This window comes from Cariama cristata, unplaced genomic scaffold (assembly GCF_000690535.1).
Source record: "Cariama cristata isolate BGI_N322 unplaced genomic scaffold, ASM69053v1 scaffold7431, whole genome shotgun sequence".
Classification (NCBI taxonomy): domain Eukaryota; kingdom Metazoa; phylum Chordata; class Aves; order Cariamiformes; family Cariamidae; genus Cariama; species Cariama cristata.
In genome coordinates this window covers 8,293-20,478 of record NW_009597491.1, presented here as the reverse complement: position 1 = coordinate 20,478, position 12,186 = coordinate 8,293, and the positions used below count along the sequence as shown (strand labels likewise).

The following is a 12,186-nucleotide window of genomic DNA, read 5'->3' as shown; positions in this document are numbered from 1 at the left end:
GCAGTAGGAACTTGATCTCATTGCATAAGGCAATGTTTAGAAGGGATCTCTAAAGTCAATGTACTCCCAGATAAAAAAAAAAAATTTGACTAACCCATCCTAAGGCTGTAAGTCTAGAGGGGAAATGGTGGTAACTCAGATATCACTCTGCAATAATTACTGCCAACAATTTAGTTTTCTAAAAGCAATAATTCTAGTTCTAGAACACCACAGAAAATTGCCTCCACATCCCTGGTACAAAAACTTTGCCCTATCCAACATGCCTCATCATAAATTATCTGGTAAGGATAAATCTTTTAGAAGCTGTGAATGGTGTTGCAGGACCAATTCACTAAATCTGCCATAACACACTTGAGAGTTAATTGAGATGTCAAGCCTCATCAATATCAACCTACTTAAAGTAAGGACAAGAGGAGAGGGGAAGAACGATAATGAATAATACCATTATGTGAAGCTATTTAACTTATAGCTTAGAAACAGATATCTATCAGTCACCAATCTGAACATCCTTGAATTTCATGAAAGTCTGGATTTACAAGCAGTCCTAATTCCTTAAAAAGCTTCTTTCCATAGAAATGGATTATTTGTTGACAGATTAGTAGTCTTTTCTTCTATTTTAACTTCCAAGTTTTAACCTTTTTTTCCAACTCTAACTTAACACACAGGAGGTAAAATAATGAGTTTGGACAGCATACAGGAAACATCAGTAAAATATTATTTTTTTTAAAAAAAAAAATTATCTCTTCCTGACCATGCAGAGGAAGCAAAGTGTCAGATCTCTCAAGAGCTCCAAGCCTCGGAGGAGGTTTCTGCCAATTTTCAGCACTATGAATTTGTTCTCTGTATCATTCCTCAGTTACTGGTTGTATATCTCCTCCTAATCAATACACATGCATATACATCCCACATTACTTTCTCATCAAAGGTCTTGTATCGCAGTTATCATCCACTTACTTTGAAAACTGACACTGGACACAATCCCATTTCCTGTTCCCCATCTATTCCTTCCTCCCTTTCTCTTCTCTCATTTCCCTCCCCCTCCACTCCTCCTTCCTATAGCCCCCTCTCACAAAGTATCGTCTCACTCTCTCCATCTGCTTCTTCAACCATCTGCTCACTCCTTCCCTTCCTTCTTGCTGAATAACTCCACAGTGTCTCTAGTGTGGCTCCATAGTCTCCCTGTAGCATCACCAAAACTCTCTTTCATTTTCCTCTTCTGTTCAAAAATACTAAGTACAGAGAGCTTTCCACTCTAGGCCTTGATGGAGGGCAGGGCACAAAATAAATATCCATGAGTTTAATAATCCTCTGCCCTGACAACTGTAAAATCCTTTGTAAGCTTCATGTTTCACACTGCTCCTCTTTATTCAAAACGCCATGGCCAAACTGATCTTCTTTCCTTGATAAGATGTTCTGGCCATTTCATCACACTTCTTAAATCAACCTCATTACCATCGACATCCCACAGGATTTTCAGATTCCCCATCTTCAGGTCCACTGCCCTGTGCAGCAACCTCTTCTCACCTGGGACCTGATGCCATCCTCTGCCAATTTTGCTTGGTTTGCTTTGATCTCATCCCAGAAGCACTTCTGTGTCTTCTCCTATTCAGACACTCTCTGCCTGGAATTGGCTCTTGAAGCTGATTATTACTCCATTTCCCTCTGGCTCACCCTCTCTTTTCTACACTGTCAAAGACTGTCATCTTTTCCACACACAAAACTAGAGAACCCTTCAGTTCCTGATAGAGAGGAAAAATATTACATTTAAACACCATCAAACATCCATTTCCAAGTCTGTGCCTTTCTTCTTTCTATAACACCTGGCTTTCCATTATTCATTTTATTTCCCTGCTTTGCTTCCTTTCACAATCCTTCACCTCCCAGTACCTGCATTATAAATTTCTTTATGCCTAATCATTTCCTGTTCATCCCCTTGGTTTATTCCTTTTCTCTGTGTTTTTCAGTGAACATGGCAGGTTACTTACCAGATCTTGTTCTGCCTGAGAACAGCCTACCTCATTCCGGTTGATAAATAAATAACATAGCAATTAAAATTCAGGAAGGCAAAATCAGAGAGATGGCATTGACTTCCCTTCTCCCTCCCTTCCTCTCTCTCATCAGCTACTGACATTTGGAAAATTTCAACCAACTCTAATAAACAACAACAATTTGTCCCAGTTTTCTAAAAAAGCAAGGCTTGTTTGATCACAACCTGCCAATCATTTCCATCCTAACCACTTTTGTACCCGTAAGTCAGTATCAAACAAATAACATGAAGACAGTAAGGACTCAGAGGTTATCAGTGGTGAAGCAAAGAGAAACCCAAATTAGCATCTTCATTAACTGTGGGATGCAGCAGCCAGCTGGCCTGACCAGCAGGGTCGTTTGGGCTACCCATGGGTACGTGCCTGGCTTGGGAGCGGCCAAAGCACCTCTGGCACGTGCCCAGCGCATGGTAAAGGAAGGGAGCTGGAAGCACCGAGGGGAGTCTGGTAGACGAAATAACTCTGCAAAAGCCAGCCTCCCTTAGTTTCCCTGCTTACAGCAATAGGATCAGGGGTTTAGTCTTGAATTATTTCACCTAACACCAAACCATTGCCTATTTCATCTTTTCCAGATCCTTTTCCAGGATCAGAAGATTGTTAAGAATGTAATTCTGATGCAGTAATATCTATAACACAGACGAAGCACTTTTCTTTTTGTTTCCCCCAACCAGAGAAGGAACAATACGTTCTCTACCTTTTCTGAATTATACTGGGATTTGCAGTCACCAGCTGGGTTTTCGATCCAACATCTTTGCTGTATTCACTGGACAGAGGAGGAAGGTTGCACCTGTGCACAGAAAGACAGTCAAGATTTTAAATAACATTCAGGATTGACAGGCTTCAACCTCAGTCTTTTTTAATCTGCAGGTACGCAGATGTTTTGGGGTTTTGTTGTTGTTTTTTTTTTTAAAAAAAGCAAGCTGTCAGAAAGTGTAAAAGTGCTGTATAAATACTAGACCAAGCTACAAATGTTCCCTACTGTACCACACCTATAAGCACAATAGGACATTCTGTACCAGATTGCGGGGAAATTTAGAAATAAAACCTTTTGCAGAGATGATCTTATGTAACTACTAAGCAAAAACAAAGACACAGACTTGGCATTTCTGACAGGCTGAAAGGCTGTGGAAGAGGCCATTATTATCTATAGCAAAGACTTTTTTTTCCGAACTCTTTTAGTTCTGTTTTTCACTCTGTTTTGTCTTGTTTACCAGTATCAGGTTCCAGATTGTTACCACTCTGTGGTATTACAAGCATGACAGGTCTTGCAAACAACAGGCGACTGGCATTTTTAATATTACACTGCAGGGTATCTTCAGCTTACGGAGTTTACCAAGAAAACACAGAGAAAAATTTTGAGTGGCTATTTAAATATGTGCATCTCAGTTCTGCTCACAGTCTTGTCCTGGTGGGCAGGGTGATAACATAATAAAGGGAAAGTGATTGAGCAAATTTACTTTGGGAAGCAGACAGTGAAGACTCCAAAAACAGAAGTAGAGAGAAACTTCCAATGAACAGTCCTAAATGCTCCGTAGTAAAGACCTAGGAGAAGAAGGAAGGAGCAGTAGATAAAGATGAAAATACATTCAAACAGTACCCAAGCCTATGCACCGCTCCAAAAATTAGTCAGGAGAAATCTATTTAGTACACAGAAATTACCCCAAAAATTGGTGTCAAAACATTTTTCACTTCAAATTTGTCCAAGTTCTTAAATCAAAGATATGAACAATATTTTTAATGCTTAAAAGGCAAAAATGAAACCAGGATTCTGAGAGACAGGTAGAATTTGGAAATTGGATTTTTTTCAGAAAAAACTTTTAGTTTTTTATGTGGTTGGGTTTTGTTCTTTTTTATTTTTTAAAAAAAAAAAAAAGTTTTGGGCTCTACCATAACCAAATTTGCCCTTCAATTTTTAAGTTCAACCATCACATCAAGACATCCCCATTTGCACATGCTGGTTTCATTGTTTTCCTACAGCACGCTGGAAAAGCGCAGGACAGAGACAGAGTGCCCGAGGTAAGGAAAGGTGAGGGTGAGCTCCTGCCTCTTCCTGCTCCCACCGAGAGCATGTGCTGAGCAAACGCCGACCCTAAAGAAGGGAGTCAAGCAGCCTCTGGTTGCTTTAAGCTCTGCAGACAACCGCTCCCACGGAGGACAAGGCCCCAGCACTGGAGGAGGGCAGGCAGCGGCACAGAGACGAGCTGTTTCATGTTCATGACTTCTCCTCTCAGTACCAGGGAGACACAGGTTTCTTTGCTGCACGTCTTACATGTGTGAAGAGCTATGTCATTCCTTTCACCATCTTCTCTATTAAACTCTCTGTAGCACTCCACTTCTGCGTATGTCCTCCAGGCAGCCGGCGTCAGTCATGAAACCCTTCAGTCCAACAACGATGAGTTGCTTATCCAATTTTTTTAATCTTAATAATTCAGAAACCCATTGCCTACACAAGTGAGAGGCTGGAGCCGGGGAAGTGAGCTACAGTTCGGTTTTTACAGCAGTTTCCAGGGGCTACTGCAGAAATGGTTACACTGTTGGACTACAGGTCGCCACATGCTTCCGCCGCGCTGGGAAAATCAGTCTCATCGCAAGGAAAGCTCTTGCTGCCAGAGCAGTCGCTGCCTCCGTTAGCATTTTCACTGACCTCCGCAGTTTTTGGAGAAGGGATCCAGGCGCACAGCAAACAAGGCTGCACAAATTCCCAGTCGCAGCTCCACATCTTACGGCTTTGTGCAATGTCAGTGCTTGGAGAGGGCACTAGTGTGCACCCGGTATACTGCCTGCAATTTTTGTTAATGCAAAATATTCCACATTCCCAAAGACAAACCCACAGTAGTGCTACATCTGCATGTACTTGCATACAAATACTAGCTCTCAAAACCATATTCTTAAATTCACATCATCAGGAAATGCCAAAGAGAAAGACAGCAAAGTCCCACCTATATGGAATATACATGAATCCAACCACATGAACCAAGAAAAATAAAATTTCCAGGAACATTTTCTCCTTTCAGGACTACATTTGTTAAGATGTGCACAACGTATTAAAGTCTCAGTTAGGAAACAGCTTCTAGTTTGGTCTACCACAATTTAAGATAAGCTAGACAACTTAAAAAGAAGCCAGAAAAGAAGAATCAAAATAAAAGGTTTTAGAAAATGCAATCATTGAGAACAAAAAAAAAAAAAAAAGAGACAAAAAAAAAGACAGACTAGAAGCATAGTGGAAGTTTAATTCCCAGACATAAAGAACAATAAAACCTTAAGAACTAAGAAAGGTTTACATAAAAATAGTAGCAGGCTTTTTTCAGTAGCAGTTTTCAATGGCAGGTCAAACAAATATTTGTGAAGCAAGATACACAGGTGATTTGCCTCAGAGCAGAGAGATGGCATAACTGATCTCTGGCAGATTATGGTTTAATGCTCTCCGATTTGAATAAACACAAGGGCAAGCTTTTAAGAAGTCATTTGTGGTTGAGGTTTATTTAAAAGCACTATGAAGGACCACGATCTCTCCCTAGTTTTTATCATCTTAACATCTCAATAATGAAATTTCTTTCACAAGCCAGTCCCAGATACATTATTTAAACATATCTCATTCCTTTCATCAGTAAGTCTCATTTCCACCTTGTTCTGCATGAAATACTAAGAAATGGCCTGAGTATCTAGAGGAAACTCTGCAAGAAATCAGTTCGTTGACAGAAACTTCTTGGCCCTTCAGATTATTTTCTTGAACAGGTCAGTAGAGTGCCAAGTGTTGTGCAGGTGTGGAACACATCAAGAAACAAAAAGACTCATCCTAAGAAACTTCTTTTTAATTATTGTACTCTTGCTCCTGGTACTGAGGAGTAAGTGAACATGCAGGAAAGAACGAAGCACCGGGACAGCATTTCAGGCCAGCATTTTTGACACGAGCCTAAGTGGAAGAGTGGAACATACTGGTCTTCTACATGACAAACATGACTTAGACTGAGGCTTTAAGTGCTGGCAGGGGGGAAATCATCAACAGGCACACAGCACTCCATGTGTGCCTTTTGCACATCTGAGACCTTCCAACTCAAGAGGTAGACACAGCTGCAAGGGTAAAATGAGAGGGATCCTTCAACCCTCACCAGGTAGAAATGGCTCTTCTGGGTTTGGCCCAGACAGAAGTCCATGTCCCACAGGTGCAGAGAATCCAGGCAACTTGGCTGGGGCATGTGCATTTGGTAGATGCTATGTGACTATCTAGCTATTTTAGAATGTTATATATGCACGTATACTAAACACTAGGGACTAATATGAATTTAATATGTAATTGCAAACATTCGTTTTTATTCCTTTATGGCACCTTGGCCAACATCAAGACAATAATTGCATAAGGCAGCTGAAAGCCATGTTTCTCTAGACTTGTCTATAAACCCCAAAATGCCACCATACTTAACTTCCCCAGCTCCACCTGGGCTGGTATGGCTAGATGGCATGGCACAGCATGATTAAAAGACAACAGCTTGGCCTCCCCAAACCAGGACAGCCATTAGTCAACTTGAAACAGTGACAAGTTGCTTCTAGTTTTGGAATAAATTCACCAGCAAACAGCTTGGAGAACTCCCTGCAATCCCCTGCTATTTTACAGAGAGAAACCCTCTCTCTGGGAGATAAAGAAACCACAGCAGAGCCTGGAAAGTGGTTGGGGGAAGGGAGAATTGTGAGATGTAGAAATATTTTTTCAAAATCTAATGCCAAGAAAATGTGTCTCTTCTGTCAAAATACAGACAAAAACATTGCTTAGGGTTTAGTACCCAACACTTGTCTCTCAAAATAAGCGTTAAGCAGGAAGGGAGGGGGAAAATCAAATTTTTTTCTTAGAAATAAGGATTACAAACTTGAAAACGAGCCAGGTATCAGAAGAGCCTATTATAACCACGCTACCTAAACACGTAGACCATATGCCATGCACCTTTTGCATTGCAGAGGCAGTGTGCTATGCTGAAAACTGCTGCTCTTTTAATCTCTATGTTGGAACAGCTGTGTTTGTAGAAGATGCTCAAAAACAAGATGAGTTTAAACTCATTAACCTTAGTAATTACAATATAGCAGAGAAAATGGCTGCAGTCATATGACAGAGTTTAAGGAAATACACGTAAATGATATAAAAAAACATGTGAATGGAAGAAAAGAACAAGGGCAAAACCTGGCATGACATTTCACGTTGCGGAAATACTTTAAAGATGTTAGACAAATTTCTTTAAAAAAAATAAATTAAAGATGTTATGCAATTCACTATTGTGTTCCTTCTCTCCCAGCTCTCAGATTATAGGAAACAGATTTAGGAAAGATCAACTAAATCCTGTCTTCCACCTGCTATAAAAATATTTCCTCCCAGTGGCGTATTAGTTTCTAACCCAAAAGAACTGAAACATTTTCCATAAATATGACTGCACATCACTAATACAATACAGCCTGCAGGTAGCTACTGGGATTTTTGCAGGATTCTCCCTATCACTTATTTCCAATTCAAAATAAGTTCTGTACAGATAATGGTTGCTTCACTGTCCCTGGAGAGAAAAGGATTTTTCTGATCAAGCTACAACTCCTGTTTTTTAAAAAAAGTTTCTATTGTTTTTGTAACTGATTGCTCCTGCAACATTTCACTTTCCCATTGCATCTAGATAATATTACCATGGCATACACCCTGCAGTTTGTTATATTTAGTCTGTGGAACACCTAAGGAGTTTTGCAGTAATGGCAATCAGCACACTCCCTCTCTCCCCCTGTGCCTTACATCTTCTCTTCTGGGAATGCTCTAAGTATACGTTTCCTCTTGCCTTTAGTTTGTTGTATTTCTTTGCTTTAACATTGAAGGCATTTTTGGTCTCGGAGATGCAAACCAGAAATTACAGCAATACTGTTTGGTTTGCAGCAAATTTGTGTGGCTTTATAGTAAGCCATCAGGATCTAATAAGGAGACTTGCTAAAGTGGGTGTTCATTATGCATCCATTTCAAAACCCAAAGAAACTCCATTTCTCATCTCTTTGGGAGCATTCCTCCGTTTTTTCCCCCATAATGTCTTTCTTGTTCATGTTTAACAGGGAGGAACTAATTTCTGTCTTTCTTCCTTAAAGAATGCAGACCTAGAAAGTGCCAAATTCAATCACGAAAGCAGTAGCTGGTTCAACATCCCTCCTGACAGGTTCTTATAACTTTAGGAAGGCTGGAGGGGAAGGAAATGTGAGGAATCCCAAAAACCCTGCATCAAGGAAAGAGGTTTGGCCTTTCCTCAGACAGTCAGCCAAGAAATTAGTCTTGAGGGAAGAAAAACACAGGAACATTTTACCTTGTTCCAGCTTCTTAAGCCTTGCCCCATACATCAGTACCTACTCATCTAGAGTTCAATGGCTTGCATGTGACAGCATTTAGAATCGCAGAGGACAGAGCACATTGCAGGATGAGACCCTGCCTAACATTGCATAATTAAAGAGAAAAGCAGGTCTTCAGTACTTCTCTGTGACACTGCACAATCTATCACAACCTTAGCCCATCCACCTGCAGACTGCCCCCACACTACACACCCATTTGCAGAAGCCAGTCAAAGCTCTCTTTTTTGTCCCCCTTCACACTTTTACCCAAATCACTTGCATAAAGCATTCTGCCAAGGGGTGGGGGGAAACAAGGCAAATTATAATTGATTAATCGCAATTGAATAGCTTTGAAAAGTCCAAGACTTTGTAGGGGGAAGGGGAGACAATGTGTCATTGAGGTTTCTGTCTTACCGCATGACAAAATCTGCTTGATCTATTTGTTTGCCGCAGCCGCTCTTTTTCAGGATCCCACCGTTTCCCACCACGGAGCATTTCTTCAGTGGCAGCTGGAAGGGAGTAGCCTAGCAACACAAAACAAGGACCGGTTTTACAGAGGAGAACACACGCATCTTTGTAGCAGCCGCTCCTGGAGAACCCGGGGAGCTGGCAGGGCTCAAAGTGATGAAAGAAAAGGGAGAATTAGGAGCTAGGGGGAAAAAAAAAAAAAAAAAAAAAAAAAACACAACACAAAACCAAACCACAAGTACAGAAATTGGCTGGTAAGTAGATGTAGGACAGTTCTTATCCCCACTCCCCAAACCAGGACGCAACAAACGTGACACAGAAGATAACATCTCTGCAAAACCAAAACTGCCTAAAGTCCTGATGCAGATACCAACCAAGCCAGGCAGCCAGGTCAGGACAAGCCTTCTAGCCAAGCTGCAAGGACACAGGGGAAATGACACAGCCAGGAAAAATGGAGAGAGGGAAAAAAAAAAAATTCCCATGAAAGATGAAAGTGACCTTCCTGAGCTGACATACAAAAGACAGCTCTGCGGAAGAAAGGAAGGAACAGGGAATGAGGTGATGACAGAAGGGCACTGGGAATCAGGAGTCACCCCAGTTCCCTCCGTGCTTGCGTCGCTGGGTCGGGTCACTCTGAAGCCTTAGGCAGAGATATTTAGAGCTTGACAGCAGCTCCTTAAACACTCAGCTGCCCAGACACAGCATAAATTAAAATTAGAAAGGGACCATTTTAACTGAGCAGCTCTTGTAGCCGCTTAGTGGGGCATAAAAGCGCAAGGTCAGATTGCCATGCTATTCTATGCATGAAACACAGTAATAAATTAGATCTGTATAGTCTTCTTCATTCCAGAGGATCTCAAAACTATAGGTGGGACATCTTCTTGTCAGCCCCAAGTCATTCACCTTTAGTGAGGTTGGGACAGTCATTTAAACAGCACACAGTGCCTAAGTTCAGCCCAGCGCACGTATATATAAAATAATAAAAGGTGGTGAAAAGACGTGTGAATTTAAAGCAGTGTGATTTAGTCACAAAATGGGATTTGTCTACAACACAAGAGTTAACATTCTCCTCATGCAAAAAATTGTGCAGGGCTTTTTTATTTATCAAACCTGTCAAATCCTGACTTTGCAGTAGAGAAAACATTACTACACAGGCCTCCAAGAATGCAGATGCCACGGTGACAGGATGCAGCATCGCAAAACAATTCTCCTCTCCAGGAAGACAAGGTAGAACAGCAGCAGCCCTTGTCCTCCCTTAGATGTACAGAGCAACGTCTAACATTGCATCATGTATTCACCAGGCATTGCAACAGTGTACATCGTCCAGAAAACAGACCCAGCACTACAGCACAAACTCTGTGTTTGTTAGGACTTATTTCTACCGTCTTATTTATTTTCTTCCTTAGATTTATTTGCTTTATCTTCTTTTCTCAGTAAACTAGATTCCATTCAGCTAGTATAAAGCCACAACTCGCTTTCTAATGAAAGACATTAAAGCATTTTGCTTATACTAACTCTGGATTAAGATATGCTAAAGCAGAAAAATAAATTTCAGTTTCCTGAGGCCCAGCCACTGTTAAGAACCCAGTGATAGCACGACAGAGCAATATCAAGTATGCAGCTGCATTCTTGTCCTGCATCTGCCTGCTCAAGAACGTTTTTTAATTTACACAGCTATTGAACTAGGAGCATATCTTGAAATTCAAAGGACATCTCATCTTTGAGGTGACTCTGACCAAATGAGAGCTCACATACTCAGTAAGGGGTGGGGGTAGGGGGGGAAATCAGAGGCAATGTAGAAGAGATATATTTTTATAAATAACAGTACCTTTCTTCAAGATATATCAAAGCTCCTTCCAAGACAGCTACTTATACAAAGGCAAGGCTGTGACAAACCACAGACAAAGGCAGCAGCCATTAACTCTTGCTTTTAAGAGCTGTGGACACTCTGTCACATAAATTCTGTGGCTTTAGTACATGTTGAGTGACTTTAGACCCCCAAAATAAACATTCAGGAGTTACTAAATGCTTCAAAATTCTGTGAGTTGCAAACAGCCTTTGATATTGCTTAAGATGACTTGCTGTCCTTCAAGGGAGGTTTATATCCTGTTATGCTCAAAGATGATAATATTAGTTGTCATTTGCATACATACTTTTGTTTCCAAAAGCATATGAAGCTTTGAAACGCTTGTCCTGCAGAGAGTCCAAGAAACAAAAGAACAAGATGAGGGCTGCCAGGGTGATTCGAGGGAGCCAAAGGAAAGTAGAAGGGGCAGATAAAATCACCGTGGTAGTTGTCCTTCTGCCTAACCTGCGAAGAAATCCACTTGTTCTACAGACATAAGAGGAAAACCAGGCTGAACACAGTTCTCTGTGAAAAGCCATCATGCCCACAAGAGCCCACAGAAGGTTTTGCCTCCCCAGCAAAGTACGGAAAAATCAGGACATGGCACAGACATCAGACAGAGTCTACACTCCACCGTTTACCTTAAAATGTTCAACAGATACATTTTCCAGAAGACCACTCTTACAAAGTTTCTACAGACTTTGTGCAAAAGACCTAGTTCCAGTACCACAACGGGGGGCGGGGGGTGGGAGGGTGCGGGCAGGTTGTAAAGGCCTAAGGATTAAGTGTCACTGCTGCTTGGGGGGGATTTCAGCTGCTTTGAGCTTAATGAAGAGCAATTGCTTAAGATGACCTGGGAGAAACCTGCATTTGTTATCTTTCACATGACTTTTCTTCAAATGTTTAAATCACAGATCTGTATTACTGCTGAGACTGCAGAGGCATTTCAGGAACCCTGCCCCAAGTCTCTTTGTCTAAACAAACTGCCTGGTCATACACAAATCATACAAGTCTTAACCTCAAGTGTTGCCCATAAGCGACTATGGAACATAGGGCTCCTTTTTCTCTCTACAAAAGGCATTTCTCTTTTCCGTCTTTCAAAGGAACAGAATCCTGGGCTTTGAAGCTGTTAGGAAATCACCATCCTGTAATCTCGTTAGCAGCAACACACCCAGCCCGCTGCAGAACATTAGTGCGATGGCATGCTTCCCTCCCCTCCACATCCGAAGGATGCTCATGGGACAGAGAGTACAGATAAAGGCACTGAGAGGCTCTTCAAAGCGAAAATGCTGTGGGCTTCATTCTGTGACTTCCCATAAGCACTCAGTTCATTCCTTCCTTTGGGCTGCCCAAAATAGGAGGTGCAAACAGCCTAAGCAAAATTGCAATACAATTAACCAAAAGGTAGTTCCAGCCCTAACATGCAGAATAACTCCATTTGTTAGTAGATTTCCACATCACTACTGGGCTTTCAAGATGTTTCCCTGCATC

The 12,186-nt window shown here is 41.4% G+C and overlaps 1 protein-coding gene across 1 annotated transcript in view; it reads right to left on the bottom strand.

Moving 5' to 3' along the window:
* The window catches only part of ST8SIA1 (ST8 alpha-N-acetyl-neuraminide alpha-2,8-sialyltransferase 1), a gene marked incomplete at its 5' end in the record, with an annotated part of 54,154 nt that extends 45,249 nt beyond the window's left edge, over positions 1–8,905 (bottom strand). The window contains 2 exons of the mRNA XM_009708906.1: positions 2,740–2,832; positions 8,796–8,905. Coding sequence (XP_009707208.1) covers positions 2,740–2,832; positions 8,796–8,905 — 203 coding nt within the window. The remainder of the gene's footprint in view (positions 1–2,739; positions 2,833–8,795) is intronic.
* Positions 8,906–12,186: the final 3,281 nt, after the last annotated feature.